Raw genomic sequence first — 20441 nt, forward strand, 5'->3', positions numbered from 1 at the left:
CTAAATTTGATTTTAAAAAGTAAAACCATTTAAAAAGTAAACTCTATTATATAGAATATAATAGATATTTGATAGGCATCAATTTCATGGAACATCCATTCCGTCAACGTTACATTTTCATCTGGCTCTTATGTTCTTATCTGAAAAAGCTTTCCCCGCTATGAACTATAAAAATAACATCCATTAGAGGTGGGGTATAGAGTCTCCTCCTAGAGCAGTTCAAGCATTTTCAGGCAGTCAAATTATTCTTTCAATTATTTATTGTCGAGTGCATTGTTTTCATACTACTGACTTCCATGCAGGAGAGCTTCAGTAGTGACAAAACTGCTTATCCCTTATGACAGACTAGCTCATTATAAATAAACTAAAAAACTTTTGTTTTTTAGTGAGTGACAAAATGGTGGCAAAGCACCCTTGTAGTGTTCCAGTGATTCTATTACTTCATTTGGACATAATTCAGTGGTTCTTCATGGTGGTTGCTCTTTAATGAGGTTGTTTTCCACTTCACATGTTAATTCCTATTCATCTTTATCATCTGGGCCTGTTGACTGGCGGAGGAGATAGGGCCATGTGTAAATCAGGGAGGGAAGAGGAGGGAAGGGTTGGGGGCCAAAGTATAATGAGATTGGGCGGCAGGCGTTGAAAGGGTGCTGGGGGCAGACCATGTCAACGCAGAGAAACAAGGGATAGATACATAATACCCATCCCTTGTTCCAGGTCTGTCCAGAACCAGAAGGAAGCTGGGGGATGCAGGATTCCTACTGACCTTCGGCTGCTGATGTGTAATGCCAGGTCTGTAGCACAAAAAACATCTACCATCCATGATCTGATCCTGGATGAATGTGCAGACCTGGCATGTATTACGGAGACCTGGTTGGATGCAGCCTCAGCTCCTATTCTTTTTTTTCTTTTTTTTTAAATAATTTTTATTCAAATTTTTCAAAAAACAAACAAAACAAAATCAAAAAAACATAACAATACAACAACAAAGAATAAAAATAAAATAGTTGACTTCCGATTTGTCGCAGATCAGCTATAAGTATATAATATACATCAAACCTGTCCCTTAATATATACATACAGAATCCCTTTTCTCCATAGGCTGTCTTAGTTAATCGTCAAATCCCAGTATCATCATTTTATTTTGATCTTTCAACAAAAAGTCTAAGAGAGGCTTCCATTCCTTAAGAAATGTATCTGTCGATTTTTCTCTAAGTAGACATGTCAATTTATCCGTTTCTACTAAGTCCATTAATTTCAATAGCCATTCTTCCATTGTTGGTGTTGATTCCATTTTCCACTTTTGTGCATATAATAATCTTGCTGCCGTAATCATATATAATATTATTCTTCCATATTTCTTTTCTATTTGTTTATCCATAAAACCCAATAAAAAAAATTCTGGTTTTGACTGAATATTTATCTTTAGAATTTTTTGCATCATCCTACCTATCTGTGCCCAAAATGATTTTGCCTTTTTACACAGCCACCACATATGATAAAATGATCCTTCTTGTTGTTTACATTTCCAACAAACATTAGAAACATTACTATACATTTTTGACAACTTTTCTGGAGTCATGTACCAACGGTACATCATTTTATAAAAATTTTCTTTAAGATTATAGCATAGTGTAAATTTCAAGCCTTTTTTCCACATATTTTCCCATTGATCCATTTGTATGTTATAACCAAAATTTTTTGCCCACTTTACCATACACTCTTTTACTTGTTCTTCCTCCATATCCATTTTCAGTAAGAGTTTATACATTTTCGCAATTATATTTTCATCATTTGTACACAATCCTATTTCAAAATCAGATTTACTTATTTCAAACCCATACATTTTCTTGTCCATTTTATATCTTTCTAACAATTGTAAATAGGCAAACCATTGAAAACTATATCCTTCCTTTGTCAGTTGTTCTCTCTCTTTCATTATATATTCTCCATGTACATTTTCTAATAGTTCTTGATAAGTTAACCATTTCTCTTTTCCAGCCATTTCTCTTCTGTAAAACGCTTCTTGACTTGAGACATATAATGGTATTTTCGAATAAAACCTTGGTTTATATCTATTCCATATTTTCAACAGAGGACATCTTATAAAATGCTTATTAAAGTCTACATTTACTTTTACTTTGTCATACCATAGATATCCATGCCATCCCCACTTCAAATTATGGCCCTCCAAATCCAATAGTCTTTTATTCCTCAATAAGATCCATTCCTTTATCCAGACTAGACAGCAGGCAGCAAAATAAAGTCTCAAATTTGGTAATCCCAGTCCTCCTCTTTCTTTGGCATCTTGTAGTAGTTTAAATTTAACTCTTGGTTTTTTTCCTTGCCATACAAATTTAGAGATATCTTTTTGCCATTGTTTAAAAGGTAAATCAGAGGATATTACAGGTATTGTTTGAAACAAAAACATCATTCTCGGTAATACATTCATTTTTATCACAGATATTCTACCCATTAATGACAATTGTAGTTTATCCCATCTTAGCAAATCTTTCTTAATCTCTGTCCATAATTTTTCATAATTATTATGAAACAACTTTGAGTTTTTATTTGTCATAATGATACCTAAATATTTCAACTTTTTCTCTATTGTAAAATCTGTCTTGTCCATTAACTCTTTCTGTTCCCTTAAAGATAAATTTTTCACCAACATCTTTGTTTTTTGATTGTTGATCTTAAATCCTGCTAACGGTCCAAATTCTTTTAATTTGTCCATCAATGCATTAATTCCTTCCAAAGGGTTTTCTAGTACAATTATCAAATCATCAGCAAATGCTCTCAATTTATATTCTTCTTTTTTTATCTTTAATCCCGAAATTCTTTTATCTTGCCTTATATCTCTAAGCAGCACTTCTAAGACCAGAATAAATAAAAGGGGAGATAAAGGACATCCCTGTCTTGTACCCTTTTGTATTTCACATGAATCTGTTAAATCTCCGTTAACAATTATCTGAGCCTTCTGAGATGTATAAATCGATCTAATCCATTTTATAAAATTGTCTCCAAAATCCATTTGCTCCAAAACCTGAAACATAAATTTCCAATTCAAATTATCAAATGCTTTTTCAGCATCTAAAAAAATCAAAGCTGCTTGTTTATCATTTCGTTGTTCTAAATATTCCAACACATTCAAGACATTCCTGACGTTGTCACGTAATTGTCTTTTAGGTAAAAACCCTGATTGGTCTTCCTGAATAAATTGTTGCAATATTATTTTCAATCTTTCTGCCAAGATCATTGTAAAAATTTTATAGTCATTATTCAATAGAGATATTGGTCGATAATTTTTTGTTTTAGTTAAATCTTGCTCCTCTTTAGGTATTAATGTTATATTAGCATTTTTCCAACTATCCGGTATCTTTCCCTCTTGCAGAATAAAATTCATTGTAGACTGTAAAGGTAGCAAGAGTTCTTCCTCCAAACATTTATAATACATTGCAGATAACCCATCTGGTCCTGGCGCCTTTCCTAATTTAATTTTATTTATAGCTTCAGATATCTCTCTTGACGTAATAGGGCCATTAATAGCTTGTCTCTGAAAGTCTGTAATTTTAGGCAAATTCTGTTTAGATATATACTCTTCTATTTTTTCAGATGGAATCTCCTGACACTTGTACAATGTTGAATAATATTGATGAAAAATCTTTTTGATTTTTACATTATCTGTCAGCGTCTCATCTCCTTCTTGTATCTTTAAAGTAATATTTTTTTGACGTTCTTTTCTTAATTTATATGCTAACCATTTCCCAGGTTTATTTGCAAATTCAAAAGTCCTTTGTTTAGCAAAATTTAGTTTCCTTTCAATTTCTCTAACTGTCAGCATTGATATTTGCTTCTGTAACATTTTAATTTGATTTACAATAGAAACTTTAGTTGGATTCTTTTTCAATTCTTCCTCTTTTTGTTTTATTTCTTCCAAAATTAATTGCATTTTCTGTTGTTTCTTTTTTTTAATTCAGAGTTACATTTAATAAAATATCCCCTCATAAATGCCTTACTTGTATCCCAAATGATATTTTCACTTGTTCCTTTATGTAAATTATGTTCAAAAAACTCTTTTAATTTCTTCTTACATTCTTGTATTACTTTGTCATTCTGTAATAAAGATTCATTTAGTCTCCATCTAAATCCAAGATTTTTTTTTTTTAAAGTTAATATCACAGGATTGTGGTCCGAAAAAGTTTTTGGTAATATATCCATTTTAAAAATATCCTTCGCTAGAATTTTAGACATCCAAATCATATCAATCCTCGAGAATGTTTTGTGTCTTTCTGAAAAATAGGTGAATTCCTTTGCGTTATCATTTATATATCTCCAGGTATCCACCAATTCTAAATGTTCCATCAGTACAAAGCAAATCTTCGGTAATTTACCCTGTGTCTCTTTGATATTTTTTTCAGAAAGCCTATCAATTTTTGGTGAGATTACCCCATTCCAATCACCCATGACACACCAATGATCATATGAAAACTCTGACAATTTTTCCATAAGTCCTGTGTAAAACCTTGTTTTATCTTCATTGGAGGCATAAATACCCACTATCAAAATGTTTGTACCCTGTAGAGTAATTTCAACCCCCACAAATCTACCACTATCATCCAGTAATACCAATTTAGGAAGCAATTGTGGGTTAATGTAGAGAACAACTCCATTTTTTTTTTTTTTGGTCCAGCCGAAATAAATTCCTCACCCAAATTTTTACAAATCAAATATTTGGAATCTTTCTTCTTAATATGAGTTTCTTGTAAACAAATTATATCCAATTTTAATTTTTTCAAATAATAAAACACTTTCTTTCTCTTCTGCGCCGTGTTGGCTCCATTTATATTCCAAGTTAGATATTTGTAATCCATCTTTGCCTCAGCTCCTATTCTTGAGGCTATGTGCCCACCGGGTTTCCGTTACGCACAGCAGCCGAGGGTCGGAAGGCGGGGAGGGGGAGTGGCAGTTATTTACCGAGAGTCACTGCTCTTTGCCAGACCTCCCCTTCGTGGGACTAGCTTTGTTGATTGTATGTACTGGAGGCTGGGCTTGAAGGGCAGTTCAGGGATTCTGCTCGTGTACCGCCCGCCCCGCTGCACGGCAGACTCCCTGGCCGAGGTGCTTGAGGTGATCTCAGACGTGCGAATGTTGTCCCCGGAGCTGTTAGTCCTGGGTGATTTTAACATACACGCTGAGACCACTCTCACCAGAGCTCCTCGGGATTTCCTGGAAACCATGGCTTCCTGGGAACTGCGCCTTAGTAATACTGAGCCCACCCATGTAGCCGGTCATACTCTTGACCTTGTATTTGTCCCGGGGGGGAGGGTAGTGTGCTGAAGTTAGGGGCGAATTCTTTTACCCCTGTGTCATGGTCAGACCACTATCTGGTAAAGATGGATCTCTCAATGCCGCACGCCCTCCGCAGGGGAAAAGGTCCTATTAGAATGGTCCGTCCCAGGCGCCTGATGGATCCAGATGGTTTCCTGACGGCGCTTGGGGAATTGGAACCTGCTGAAGGTCGCCCGGTTGAAGCCCTGGTGATGAAATGGAACGAGAGGATCACCGGGGCGTTAGACCAAGTGGCTCCGAAACGTCCTCTCCCCCTGAACAGAACTCAAGTATCACCATGGTACACACCACGGTTGCGTACTTTGAGACAGGAGGTGAGACGACTTGAGCGTCGGTGGCGGAAGTCTCACTCCGAAGATGCTCGGACACAGGTTAGAGCAGCAATAGCTGCCTACCAAGTGGCGGTGAGGGCAGCAAAGAGGGAATTCTTTGCCGCCTCCATTGCATCAGCGGAGTGCTGTCCCAGGAGGTTGTTCCAAGTGGTCCGAAGCCTGGTCGGTCCAGTTGCTCATGAACCCTTGGAACAGTCTAAGGCCTCCTGTGACAAATTGGCAAAGCACTTTGCTGACAAAATCGAACACCTGAGGAGCTCGATTCCGTGCGCCGTGGATACAGTGAGTGAGCTAGAGTTGACCAGTTGCAAACCGGTCAAATGGGATCGATTTCGGCCTCTTCCTTCTGAGGATGTGGACAAGGTGCTCTCATCTGTAAGGCCCACCACTTGTCTAAATGACCCTTGCCCATCATGGCTCCTTATGAGCTGCAAAGAGAGATTGGGTGAGGGGATCAAGGCAATGGTTAATGCATCCCTCCAAGAGGGTGTTATGCCACTAGCCCTCAAGGAGGCTATTATTAAACCCATCTTAAAGAAGTCCTCCTTGGATCCCCAGATTCTAACCAACTTTCGCCCAATCTCAAACTTACCATTCTTGGGCAAGGTCATTGAGAGAGTGGTGGCAAATCAGTTGCAGACACACTTGGATGAAACAGATTATCTAGATCCATACCAGTCGGGTTTCAGGACTGGACATGGAACTGAAACAGCCTTGGTCGCTCTGGTCGATGATATGAGGAGGGCATTGGATAGGGGAGAACTCACCTTCCTTGTCCTCCTGGATCTCTCAGCGGCTTTTGATACCGTAGACCACGGTATCCTCTTAGATCGCCTGGAGAGTATGGGATTGGGAGGCACAGTCTTACAGTGGTTCCACTCCTTTCTCTCTGATAGGCGCCAACAGGTAGCATTGGGTGATGAGGTTTCAGACCCTTGGCCTCTCAATTGCGGTGTGCCACAGGGCTCTATCCTCTCACCCATGCTATTTAACATCTATATAAAGCCGCTGGGAGAGATCATCAGGAGATTTGGGCTGCAGTGTCACCAATATGCGGATGACACTCAGCTCTATCTCTCATTTAAATCTTCACCGGAGAGGGCTATGGAGACCATGCCCAAGTGCCTGGAATCCGTGAGTGGATGGATGGGCAGGAACAGGCTAAAGCTGAACCCTGATAAGACCGAGGTACTACTTGTGGGAGACAAGGGAGGGTTAGGAGATGTTGACCTGGTGTTTGATGGAGTGAAGTTGCCCCTACAGGACCAGGTCCGCAGCCTCGGGGTTGTTCTTGATTCCAAGCTATCCATGGAGGCTCAGATTTCGGCTGTGAGCCGGGCAGCTTGGTATCAATTACACCTTATATGTAGGCTGCAACCCTTCCTCCCTGTTCAACAGCTCCCACTCGTGGTGCATGCCCTGGTCACCTCTCGATTGGACTACTGTAATGCGCTCTACGTGGGGTTACCGTTGAAAACGACCCGGAAATTACAACTTGTACAGAATGCAGCGGTGCGCTTACTTACCAACAGCCACCGCCGAGACCACATTACGCCAGTATTATTTGACCTACACTGGCTGCCGGTTATTTTCCGGGCCCAATTCAAGGTGTTGGTATTAACCTTTAAAACCCTATACGGTTTCGGCCCAGCTTACCTGAAAGAACGCCTCCACCGCCACCAATTATGCCGCCCAACTAGATCAGCCACTCAAGGCCTTCTCGCAATCCCGCCAACCAAAACAGCTAGGTTGGTGGGTACTAGGGAGAGAGCCTTTTCTGTGGTGGCCCCCACTCTCTGGAACTCCCTCCCATGTGACCTTCGACATGCTCCTTCCCTAGAGGTATTCCGCAAGGCCCTGAAGACGTGGCTTTTCCAACAGGCCTTTGAGGTCCTTGGGAAGGGTAAATCTTTATGATTTTACCATCTATCATAATAATATGACTGCATTTGATATTGTTGTATTGTTGTATTTGATATTGTTGTATTGTATTTTATCTCATTTTAATGTACGTCGCCTAGAGTGGCTAATTGCCAGATAGGCGACAAACAAATTAAATATTATTATTATTTATTATTATTATCTCCAAGATTGACCTTAGCTTCAGTTTAATTTTCTTAGAATTGGATATGAAAGAATATTAATATTGTCCCAAAACTGCATTAATAACCTTCTTTCCTATAACCACTTTGGACAGTGTATAATTATTCCCATTTTACAGATGTGGATCTGAATCTAGAATATTCACAATATCAAAGGCCACCTAGTGGTTGATGGCAGAAGAGGAACTCCAGCATCCTAGTTTAACATTCAGTAGTCTGAAACAAGTTGCCCCTCGTGTTTAAAAATAAAGTTAAATTGTCCAAAGATTTATCTTTCAATGATGCCAGAGGCAGAATCTCAGATATGATGCAAAGAAATTGAGAGACAGATGCTGACAAGATTACATTTGAAAGTATGTTGTCACTTTTAATTGTACAATTTAAGACTGACTGACTACAATTTTATACTTAAAACTGGTAGTGCTAGGTGAAAAAACAAATACAGGACATAAGGTCCTTCCTAATCTATGTAGGATGGGAAACTGGTGGAAGGACAGACTAAGGCTTGATAAAATAGTAAATATGAAGTTCGAGATATTTATTCTTCGAGTATTTTTTGCTACCGAATGAGGTCCTATTAGCCCCCAAAAAGATTGCAGAACTGTATTTTATGAATAAGATGGGGTGATTGGTGTTAGAGGTTATGGTTGTGTTTTATTTATTTATTTTATCCATTTAACACATTTATAGACTGCTTCACAGCATAAAGCCGTCAAAGCATTGTACAAGACATTGAACATAAGTGGCAAGAATCCTCAGAAACAGAGCAAAACGGGCTGATAGCAGATAACCTTGTGCAGAATGGAGAAAGAGAAACGGAAGATGAGAAAGAAGTTGTATAATAATTCTGTTAAAGTGTTGAAAAACCTGAGACGTAAGAAGTAACATAAAGTTATTGCTAGTTGAGAAAGCAGGGCAGGGCAGGGGAAATAAGCTTGCATAAAATTAAGTAGGAGAACCCCCAGCATATTGGAATGAATGGAATTGTATGAGACCGCAATACACTGAAGAACTCTATAAAAGAGATGCAAGGATGACAGATTCATTCACGGAGGAACCTTATAATGAAGAACCAGAAATTTTAGAATGTGAGGTGAATGCTGCTCTTAAAATACTTGGAAGAAACAAATCACCAGGAACGGATGGCATACCAATAGAGTTGCTACAAGCTACTGAGACTGAATCTGTCCAAATTTTGACAAATATTTGTCAAGAAATATGGAAAACTAAACAATGGCCCACAGACTGGAAGCGTGTCATATACATAGAATCCAGATCACTCTATTAAAATAAGTTATGATGGTCTGGGATCCTTCTCTAGGTGTCCCCACCAGATGAAGCTAGGTGGGTGGCCACTCCAGTAACTTTTTCTCAGATAGCATCTTAGCTTTTGGCGTTTCCTTCTCAAGGAGTTTTGCCTGGTGCAATAATTGCTATCTTTTAGGCGCTAGGCCAAGTCTATCCTGTTTGTGAAAATGTTGTAATGCTAATTAATATCTGTTTCATTGTATCTATATGGCTGCTTTACTTGTATTGATTATTTTACTTGGAGATTTTTATTTCTAAGTTTTATTGTTTATTCACATTTTAATTGAAGTAGTAAGCTTCTTGAAGACTTCTATCTTGAAAAGGCAGGATAGATATTATGTATGGATATCATATATATATATATATATATATATATATATATATAATGTCTGCATAGGCCTCAGCTGAGAGGTATTCAAGTGCTGCAGAAGGCTGTGCCCCCACTCATAATTAGTCCTCCCTCCTCTCCTGTTCAAGTGCTACCACCATCTCTTCATCAGTGCAGAAGTACTGTGAATGCACTCCGAGTGTTGGCTTTAAGAGGTTTCATCCTTACAGCACCCACTTGCAGGAAGGGCATGTCTGTGAGCAGAATGACAGTTCCCCTGCTGCAGGGATGGAAAACCTCTGGCTCTCCAGATGTTGAGGGACTATATCCTTGGCCATTGACTATGCTGACTGAGGCTGGTTTATTTATTTAGATGATTTCTTATCTGCCCTTCACTACAAGGCCCCAGGGCAGGTTACAACAATAGAATCTACAATGATAAAAATCAAATAAAAACTATGCAGTGGCATACCAAGGGTGGAGCGGTGGGGGCGGTCCACCCCAGGTGCAGGCTATACGGGGGTGCATTGTCTGCAGAGACCCCTTTGCTCAGGCGGTCCTGGTCAGGAAGCGCAGGGACAGCTTGGTGCTCTGAGGCCAAGAGTGCTGCCCTGACAAGTGAGCGGCACTCAAGTGGAGTTGCCTCCGCCTCAGGACCGCCCTCCCCTCACCCACCCACTGATGCCTCTCCTCTTTCTTTGTGTTTCCTCCCTGGGCACGTTCCGCCTCAACTTTTGCCAGACGCGCTCACCTGCCTCTGGGGCTGCCCACCACGAAGGGCAGAGAGTAAGGCCAGGAGTGGGGGCACGTGGAGAGGCAGGGATTCCCGGACAGAAAGAAACTGGCTCTTTGAGGCTGTTGCGCCTGCTTTCACTTTTTCCTCTTGCTGTTCCTGTTTCTCCTGGCCTCAGCAAGGGACTCTCCAAAGCCAGAACAACCAGAAAGGAGCTAGTTTGCACAAGCCTCACCCAGCCACTTCAGGCCTCTGGCTGGGTGTCTGCCCTGCCTACTAAGGAGAGTGGCATGTGCAGCTCTGTGCGCCTTACCTGAACCAGCAGCATTCTTGGCTCTCACCCTAAATTGTTGTTGTTGTGAAAGGCAGGCTCGCTTCCCTCTTGCCTCCACCTTCCCTCTCTCTGCTGGAGGGTGAGTGGGCACTTTCCCACTGGAAACTCAGCAGCGGACATCACATTCATTTACTTTGGCACAGGCACTGCCTGGAGCCACCGGGGACCTAACTTAGAATTGCTCCAGTGTTCAGAGTGGTTAGAGTGGAGTTGCAAAGAGTGTTTTGTTTGATTACAGCTTGGTGGGAGAGGCTAGCCCATGGGAAGAGAGATTATCTCAACGTTCCTAACCATCCTCCATTTATTTCTCATTTTTTTCAATTCAGTTGCTGATCTGGAGCCCACTACCTATCATGTAGTAATGCTGTTTTCTCATCGTGTTTCTTTTCTGGCCATTATTATTATTCGTTTCATTCCATGATTATTACTGAAAATAATTTTCTCGTATAGAGGAGGGGGGTGTTAAAAAATGATCCGCTCCAGGTGTCAAATACGGTAGGTACTCCACTGAATCTATGATAATTATAAAACACATACAACCATTAAAAATGGAAGAGAACAGTACTAATTCAGCAGAAGAGGTGGCTCCCACATAACTAAATATCTTAACTGTCATTAAAGAGGTGCAACTTCAGCATGCAACAAAAGTGATACAGTGCAGATGCAAGGTACACTTCTGTGGGCACCTGAGTCCAACAACACTTGGAGGTCCACAGGTTCACCATTCCTCACTAGTGGTTCTCTCAGCAAGGAACAGAAAACTGTAGTAAGATATGTTCAAATGCACATAAAACAAATTGCTACATAATCAGCTTTGAGAATGATTTCTTTTTTCTTCTTTTTTGTACCTCTCCAAATATTTGATGTTAAGGAAGAAAACATGTCTAGACCATCTTTGACAGACACCTGAGGGTGTATGTACCTTTTCTTCTACTTGACATCCCTGTCTAACTTGTCAGGGCAGTAAAATATGACTGGATTTAATGAATAGATCTGTTGAAACAGTGTCACTTTTAATCATTGCACTGAAAGGCTGTGGTGTACACTGTTCCACTGAAAGTGACAAGCACATTGCCCATGATTATAGCTTTCATAGCATGCGCTTAGCCAAAGGTATACTGATCATTCCTTCAGCTACCAACTGGATTCCTCTTTTTCATCTAAAGGTAAAGTGCTTTAGTAAATTAGGGGAGCTTCACACATTCAGTTTAAATTAAAACCATAATGTGGTGTTCCATACATGCACTGGAGCATTTCATCACCTCCAACCTGGCAACAGCTGTTTTGTTCTTCCCACCCCAAATATGAGCATGAAATGCTTGGTCACCAAAAGGAAGGGCCACACCACCATGCATGCCTAATGGTCAAATAGCACATGACATTAAATGGATATAAGGCAGGACCCAGCCATGTGGGGAATGGGACTAATCCTTCTCTCCCCCAGTCCTGCCAAAATTCCCCCAAAACTGGTATTAGTGCTGGGATGGAAAGTTCCATTGCTAATATGTGCTTTGGGAGTGCATTCGTGAGGACTGTAACACACAGGAGTAGGATTAACCCTTCCCTCTGTCAGCATAACCTCATCCCTATCCTGCTAGTGCACCCTGCTGTTGATAATTTAAGAGGAACATACGAAGCTGCCTTACACAGAGTCAGATCATTGGCCATCTAGTTCGTTGTTGTCTACACCGACTGGCTGTGGCTCTCTAGAGTTTCAGTCAGGAGTCTTTCCCAGCCCTACCTGGAGATATGAAGGATTGAAGCTGGAGCTGTCTATGTGCAAACCATGTGCTCTTCTACTGAACCACAACTCTTCTCCCCTAATGTCACATTTAGTCCTAAAATGAATTTTGCATGCATGCACAGACTTTCTATATCCCTAGATAGCAGCATATTGTGGATTGCAGGAAAGGTGATGTGGAAATATCTTATTAGTTTTCGTTTTAACAAATAACATTGTTTATCGTGTTAATATAAATTTGTATTGATCTTCCATTGTTGCTTACTCATTGTTTTGAGTGGGAGAAAGAAATAAGCACAATGACATAATTTCTTGAAGGTAGGGTTATTTTCAGTATGTTGCTACTTGTAGATATAATGAAATCCCTTCAGACTTCATACCCAGTAAGAGTCTTCATAGGGATGAATCAAGGATGGATTCATCAAAGTTCAGACCATTATAGTTCTCCATGGAGAAGGGACTAAGTCTATCTACTCCCGTTTCTGTGTGAATTTTTAAGAGGAAAAAAAGTAAAAACAATGCAGAAGCAGAAAGGTGTTGGGTTTTTTTAAGTACATACAAAGTGGTCTGAGAGCTGCAACACTGCCTCTATTCCTCTAAACCACTGTCCTTCAACCTTGGATCATCAGATGGTGTTGTACTACAACTCCCAACAACCCCAGCCAGGTTAGCCAACAGCCGATGATTATGATGATAATAATAATAATTATGTTTAGTTATAACCCACCAAAGGGTGGCACACCAAACATATACAATTAAAATAACAACAATACATAAATTACCATAACAAATCCTAATATCAATTGTTGTCATAAAAGGCACCTAATGCCATCATCAAAACCAAAAATGTGTTCTACAAACCCAGCCTCCACCCCAAGCCCTCTCAACCACAATCAATTAGCCCAAATAAAAAAGGAAGGTTTTCAAACCTTCTGCCACAGGAAGACCATTCCACAGAAGCAGAAGCAAATTCTGAAAGGTTCACAACCTTAACAGGGCGGTTTGCATCGGCGAAATGACTAATAATCTCTGGCCCACAGATCTTGTATCCCTGGCTGGAATGCACCATGCCAGCCAAGATGTCAGATAAGGGGAAGATGGGAGTTGTAGACCACTGTTCTTCAGCTTAGCCACTGGTCAAGGGATCATGGGAGTTGTAGTCCAACAACATTTGTGGAGCCAAGGTTGAAGAACTGTGCTCTAAACCAGGAATAAGGAACCTTAGGCTCAAGGACCAAATGCGACCCTCCAGGCCTCTTTATCTGGTCCTCAGGACTCTACCCAGGCCACACACCCTCTCAAGCTGCCCTGGGCTGCTACTGAGAGGAAGGGTGGGATATAAATTAAATAATAAATAAAATAAATAAGCCACACTCCACACCAGCTTTGCTTGGCATCTTCCTTGGATGTTTTTTGCCTGCCTAGAATGTGTCCTTGAACTCTGATAATGCCCCTTGCTTGCCTTGGTGGAAAATAGAGAGGGGTGTGTAAGTGTGTGTAGAAATTAGCCTACTGTACAAAGGTAGCAACCACACTGGTTATTCTGCTTACTTTTGGGGCTGAAAAGGGTTTGCTACTCCGGTTAACAGCAGCAGATTTTTTCTGGTTTTGTGTAGCCAGTAATTTCTGCATGTTTTTCTTTTCTTTTCAGGGCCTCCGGTAAATGTCACATGCAACATCTTTATAAACAGTTTTGGATCCATTGCGGAAACAACCATGGTAAGATGTTCTTTATCACAGACATTTAAATTTCAAATTATTTATGTTGCAATCTCCAGGTAGGCCTTGAAGAGACCCCAGCCTGCATATTAACTTGGAAGTAAGTCCCATTGATCCCACTCAATGTCCACCTCTCTGCAGCAATTGAAGATTTTCTTTAAAAAAAATCTTCATGAAAATTCACCAGCATTTTAGTGCAAATTTCTCTAATAAACACATTTTTGTATGCAGTTTGGCTAATATACACATTTTTGCAAGCAATTGTATCCTAATATAAAGTATTTTTATGTTAACCAGTAATATATTCATTTTTATGCACAGTTCACACTATTGTGTGCATTTTTGTACACACTACCTGGCTGGAGAACTGCATTCCAAAATTCAGGGAAGTGCAAATTTTGAAGGATGGCTGTGTTTCAGTTTACATATTGGTTTGGAAAGTGTGACTTGGGTAGATTCACCTTTAAATGCAAACTGAATCAAATTTCTCACCCATCCCTACCTCTGAGTAAACATGCATAAGATCAGGCTGCATGTCAACTAAGTAACAGGTGGAGCCTTCTAAAACGAAACACACTAATTTGATCACTGTGGTCCACAGCTAGACATATGCTTACATCTTCTTGTAGAGTTTCTGCATAAACATAAAACATCTCCATTCATTTCGTTGGAAGTTGCAGCTTTATGTCTGCATCCTTTTGTCAAGTATAAAGGATTTCTCTCAATGTCAGACACTGGATAAATATAGTATCTAGAATGTTGTATTAAAATCCAAATTCTAAATGCAAATGGGCTGTTGAATTCCTTTGAAGGAAACAAGATCTGCATGATTGCTTAACTTAAATGAATGCTATTTTCCTTCTTTTTTGATATTACGTGGTGACCAAGCAACATGACTAAGCCACCTTGATCCACTCTCTGCCTTTCATGTTCCAATATGGCCTGTTCTTCCACTCCCACCATCCTCACTTTCCATGAAGGACTTCACCTCCTTCTTCAGTAATAAAACTGAAGCTGTAAGCCACAATCTCTTACCACTCCTCCACACCCCTCCTCCAAAATTTTGAACTTGGAGAATAGATAGATTCATTCACTCATGTGACACCAGGCTGAATGGACACTCAAGTATTGAGAATCTTGGTCATCACTGTTTCCAAATGTCAACAAAGCCCAGTGCAAAGTGAGAGGCTGGTCTTTATCCTAAGTCCTCAGCATCTGCCAGAGGATTTGGTAGGACAGGCAATATCTCTCTCCCTCTCTCCCTCTCCCTCTCCCTCTCCCTCTCCCTCTCTCTCCCTCTCCCTCTCCCTCTCCCTCTCCCTCTCCCCCTCTCCCCCTCTCCCCCTCTCCCCCTCTCCCTCTCCCTCTCCCTCTCCCTCTCCCTCTCCCTCTCCCTCTCCCTCCCTCCCTCCCTCCAAGGCTACATGAAGCAAAATAACTCTCTTTCCTCTGAACTTTCTGTCACATCATGCAGGATGTCTTCAGGAAGAGATTCACAGTTGCCAACACAGTGACCTAAAGATTGTATTTGTCGAACTGTGCCACAGATCCATGGATGGAGATACACTACCTTGCTTTCATGTAAGCAGGCTTTCCCACTCACTTTAATGAAGAGGAAAGGTATACAGACACAGAGCTGGTCCTTCCATTGAAGTGAGTGGATAAGTCTTTGCAGAAGAACCCCATTAGAACTCCAGGTCAAGATACTACTGGGCTGGAGCAACTGAATGGGAATATGTTTTGGACAGGATGGGGAAGGTCCTAGGGAACAGAGGGAGGAGCACAAAAATATGCAGTTTGACATCCTAATCACATTGACTCTGAGGTTTCTGAGTCTTTAGGAGACCCTGGCCACACACTTTGAGATCTCTTCATTCCATCATGAGTCAGAAACTCGCTCATCTAAAATGAAAGCTGTAATTTGGTGGGTATGTGCAATACATATCCATCTCCAGGGCCTTGATTGCAGTCAATTATAAATTATTGCATAGTTTTTATTTTTCATTGCTCCTAGTAAATCATTTTCAGAATCTCTAGTAAACTGCAGCCCTGAACATAAGAGGATTGCCAGTGTGCTATAATAGTTTGCTTCTAAATTATGCATCAATGCAGCTCAAAGGAGGACTTTCTTGCGGCCTGAAATTGTCAAATTCTGTCAGAATCAAAGGAATCATTTTGAGAATATGAGCATGTTTAAAACACACATAACTCTGTTTGTGACCTTTCTCTTGGTTTAGCATCTAGATTCTTTAACTTCGTTGTACCGAACAAGAAAACTCTTTAAAATTGTACCTTAGTTACAAGTTAACATCTGATACATTTATTTATTTATTTATTATTTGATTTATATTCCATCCTTCCTTCCTTCCTTCCTTCCTTCCTTCCTTCCAGCAGGAGCCCAGACACAGAGCTGTTAATATAGATAGGAAATATTTTAATGCTGTTTTACTAGGCTTTATTCATGTAAGAAATACATTTCTCTTACTGTTTGGAATGAGGGGAAAGTTTTAGTTAAATCATTATCTAAATAGGTTTTTGAAGAAGGCTTTGAATTCATGGTGCAACCTTCCTCCTACATTTTGTTATGTTCTAAATGCATGAAACACAGGGATATTCATTCTATATTACATTCTGCAAACTGTGATAGGAACATAGGAACCTGCCTTATACCTAGTCAGGCCAGTATCTAGCTCAGTATCATCTACCCTGACTGGCAGTTGCTCTCCAAGGTCTCAGGCTGGGGTCTCTTCAAGGCCTACCTGGAGACTGAACCTGAGACCTTCTGCATGCAAAGCACATGCTCTATCACTGAGCTATCGCCCTTCCCAAATGCTTCATGTTTGATTCTGTTACATTAAGTAAAAATGGAAAAAGAAGGTAGAGGGAGCCTCTGAAACTTATGACACAACTGAATTGTGCTTGGCCAGATTCAGCTTCTAAGTATAGATCAAGTTAAGACAAGGTGTCCTATTAGGGAAAGAATGCTAGAATCTCATGAAGAAAATGTAGTAATGGAGCAAGTGAAGAAAAAAAATGTATTTGCAAAATAAATACATACAATTAAAAATTAAGGTGGTGATTATATCAAAGTGTGCTGGGCTCTCTTAATCTAAAAAAAATGTTTACAGAACTAAGGCAACTATGTACTTACCTGCATATAGTACTTATACCTTGAAATGTTCTGAGAGAGAATGTGGCTGCTGTATCTCCTGAGTTGGTCTCTCCTCACAATACGTGGGACAAAAATGCAAGAGCTGCTGGTCACAGCTGCATTCTTATATCTGGCTTGGGGAGGGGGGTTAAGGAGGTATCCTGAATTGTAGTCTGGCAGCATTGTTCCCCTGCTAGCAGTAGGGTTTCCAAGGAAATATAGCAGAGGTGGTAAACCTGGAGTTCTCTAGATGATGTTGTTGACTCCAACCATCCTTGACTACTGGCCATGCTGGCTGGGTCTGATGGGAGCTGGAGTCTAAGAATGTCTTAATGGCCAGAGGTTCCCCATTCCTGAACTAGAGACTTAAGAACAGTGTGCAAAAAATGAATAAAGGAATCACATCACATTGGATTACAAGAAGAGTAAGCAGCAAGTCATTTGCCAGCTCTGCACCACCAATCTTTCTTTAGAAGTTCCTGCAAATAACCCTAGCCATTGTTCTGCAATGAACTCCCCAAATGAGAGAGACTGTGCCTCATTGTTCTGGAGCCACTTAACAGAATACAGCAGTACCCTGATGATACCGCTTCTGAAATAAGCCAACATATCCTAAGAGACTGGTAAATGCACCACAGTTACTCTTGACACTTTGAAAAAGATCGAACAGCAAGTAATTTTAATGGAGCCAATTATCTGTGTAAAGAAGCCATGTCTCTTGCTTAGTCCTGCCAAACTATTCCTCACAGGCATTTCGAGAATGACTGCTAATAGACACATTGGTTGGACTGGGAACAGGAAGTGACTGATCTATGCGATGAGGCTGGCACTATACCTGCTCTTTTTTTGTGAAGCTGTCTAAGTTGTCTTATTCTTTGAAAACTCAGGTCAAAAGAGGTTGTTAACCTCATAATCATAAAGAGAGTCAGCCTTAAAACATATTATTCACAGTTTGAAGAATAACTAGGAAATTAGGGTTGCATGCCAACTCACTTCTGGCAGGTTCCATGTACCTTGCTGTGCAACGGATAAAATTTCAACAAATGAAGCTTTCACTCACTGCATTTCATACTGGGGAAAAAGACTTAAAGATGCAGGGAGACGATTGGCAGCAATGTCAGAAAAGAGGTGGCAAACAAGATAACGCAACAAGAGCCTCTTGCTAGCTTCAACAGCAAAAGTGGCAATTACTGTTTGGATGCGACAGCCTTGGTTATCCTAACTTTGAAGCTGCTAGTCTAGCTAGCCTCCAGCATGCTCCACAAATTCATGAGAGTGACTGTTGAGAAAGTGTAGTTTTCCGTTTCATTGAAGATCTAAGTAGGGGTGTGCAATGTGATACCCTCCAGGTGATGTTTATTATTATTATTATTATTATTATTATTATTATTATTATTATTATTATTATTATTATTATTATCATTATCATTATCATTTTATTATTTCCATTTATAGACCACTCCACTTACTATCTAAAATATCTCAAAGTGGTTTACAATAGAATACACAAGGTACAATAAAAACCATATCAAATTAATTTGCAAAGCAAAATACATAAACAATATCCATAAACATATACATAAACACAGTATAAAAGTCAGAATTCACCAAGGGAAGCCCGTAAGCCGCCCTCCCCACTCTATGAATGTGTCAGAAAACTGAAATTATGTTGACCATGGAGGAAGGCAACAAGCAGGTAAAAGGTTATTGCTCCCCTGGTGTGGCTTGCCACCATTTCTCTTGCCTCTCCTTCCTCCTGGGGGCTCCAGAACTCAAGCCTCGGTGGGCCTGTGTGTCCATTGTTCTGAAGGCGGAGCATCTCTCCGGGAGGCAGGTTGTGGTCAGAGAGCAGGACGGGCTTTAGCTGGGGGCTAAAGAGGGTGGGCGTCATGTTGATGTTGATGGGGGACTGCATGTGACCCCCACAATAGGGAAAATCGCTGTAGTGACTGGTCCCGCGGCCAGGAGGACCTGCCTCCAAGGGGGCCCCCTCCGAGCAGCTCCTCCAGCTCCACCCAATATGTTGTTGGACTCCAACTCCCATCAGCCCCAGCCAGCAAGGTCAATGGTCAGGGATGATAGAAGTTGTAGCCCAGCAACATGTGGGAGGCACCAGGTTGTCTGCCATTGGTATAGAGGAAGAAGGGGCTTCACATTTTGTGTAGGTTTAAAAAGCAAAAAGTGGCAGACCACATACACCCATCATTCACAATTTCCACACTAAAGCCACAATAAAGACTATTTTGAAGTAAATGGTTGAGAGTGTGACTGATGCAGCACTTGGGAATCAAAGGCTGTTTCACCGATGAAAGCTCAAAGACTATAGTTGTAACCATGAGTTGTATAAAGGAAATTTGGTCATGTTTGGGTTGATCAAGGAAAAAGAAGGCCTGATTCCTCCTTATACCTTCAACAGCCACTTGATGTACAGGTATCAACAAGTGACGCTTGTCACCTGCTGACATCTCCACATCAAATGGTTTTTAATGGCAAATTAAAATGGGTGGTTAAGAAGCTGGCAAGTTGATTTGCTTATGTGTTTATTGCTGATTTCACAGTATTGTAAAGTTCTTTGACTTTAGATTCTGAAAGCAGACTGCAAATAAGCTGTACTAGAATGGTGCATTATATGATGTAGATGGATTTACAGGTTTAAGTCCCATTAACTCTAATCGGGAGTTGATGGCAAAATCATCTATATATCACACTGAGGTTAACTTACACAATTTGAGAGACTGCTGTGCTAAGGACATTGGAAAAATCAATTGCAGCTCATAGCCGAGAAATGAAGAGGCAAGACAAGATGAGGTGTGGGAAATCAAGGGCCACGTTTACTGGAATAAAGCCAATTACATGCTTGATTGCATAATAAAATGATCTGCAGAGACAAGTGCGGAACCTATCTCATCCCCAATCAGGCGAGGACACCCTGCCATGGGAAAGGGGGTGGTCCAAGCCTAATCCCCTCTTCCGGGCCCCATCCCCACAGGGTGGTTAGGGAGGCCTTCCTGCTCCACCCCCTCTCAGGGCTGCACAACTCTGAGTGGGTGTTACAGGTTAGCCCCAAAGGTGAGCCTTATCCTGCCAACCAGCCGCACAACCTGGAAGGCAGGCCTCAGAACCCACCAATCACCTTAAAGGGTGCCTAAGGGTGGTCACCAAACCCTACCTTGTGAAATTCCGCACATATCCACCAAACGTGACCAAAACAACCTATTCACAGATTAAACTATGAGGTCAGGCAACAAATCAGCCAAATCAAATTAAGTCAAATAAAATTAAGCAAATCAGCCAAATTAGAAGAATATCAATTCCTTATGGCTACTGTTGGTTTTTTACAT

General features: G+C 40.7%; 1 protein-coding gene across 1 annotated transcript in view; it reads left to right on the forward strand.

Annotated features, from left to right (window-relative positions):
• Positions 1–20441, forward strand: part of GLRA3 (glycine receptor alpha 3) — a 146880-nt gene that overhangs the window by 81814 nt on the left and 44625 nt on the right. Inside the window, exon 4 of the mRNA XM_061583966.1 lies at positions 13882–13949. Coding sequence (XP_061439950.1) covers positions 13882–13949 — 68 coding nt within the window. The remainder of the gene's footprint in view (positions 1–13881; positions 13950–20441) is intronic.

This window comes from Rhineura floridana, chromosome 9, assembly GCF_030035675.1.
Source record: "Rhineura floridana isolate rRhiFlo1 chromosome 9, rRhiFlo1.hap2, whole genome shotgun sequence".
NCBI lineage: Eukaryota > Metazoa > Chordata > Lepidosauria > Squamata > Rhineuridae > Rhineura > Rhineura floridana.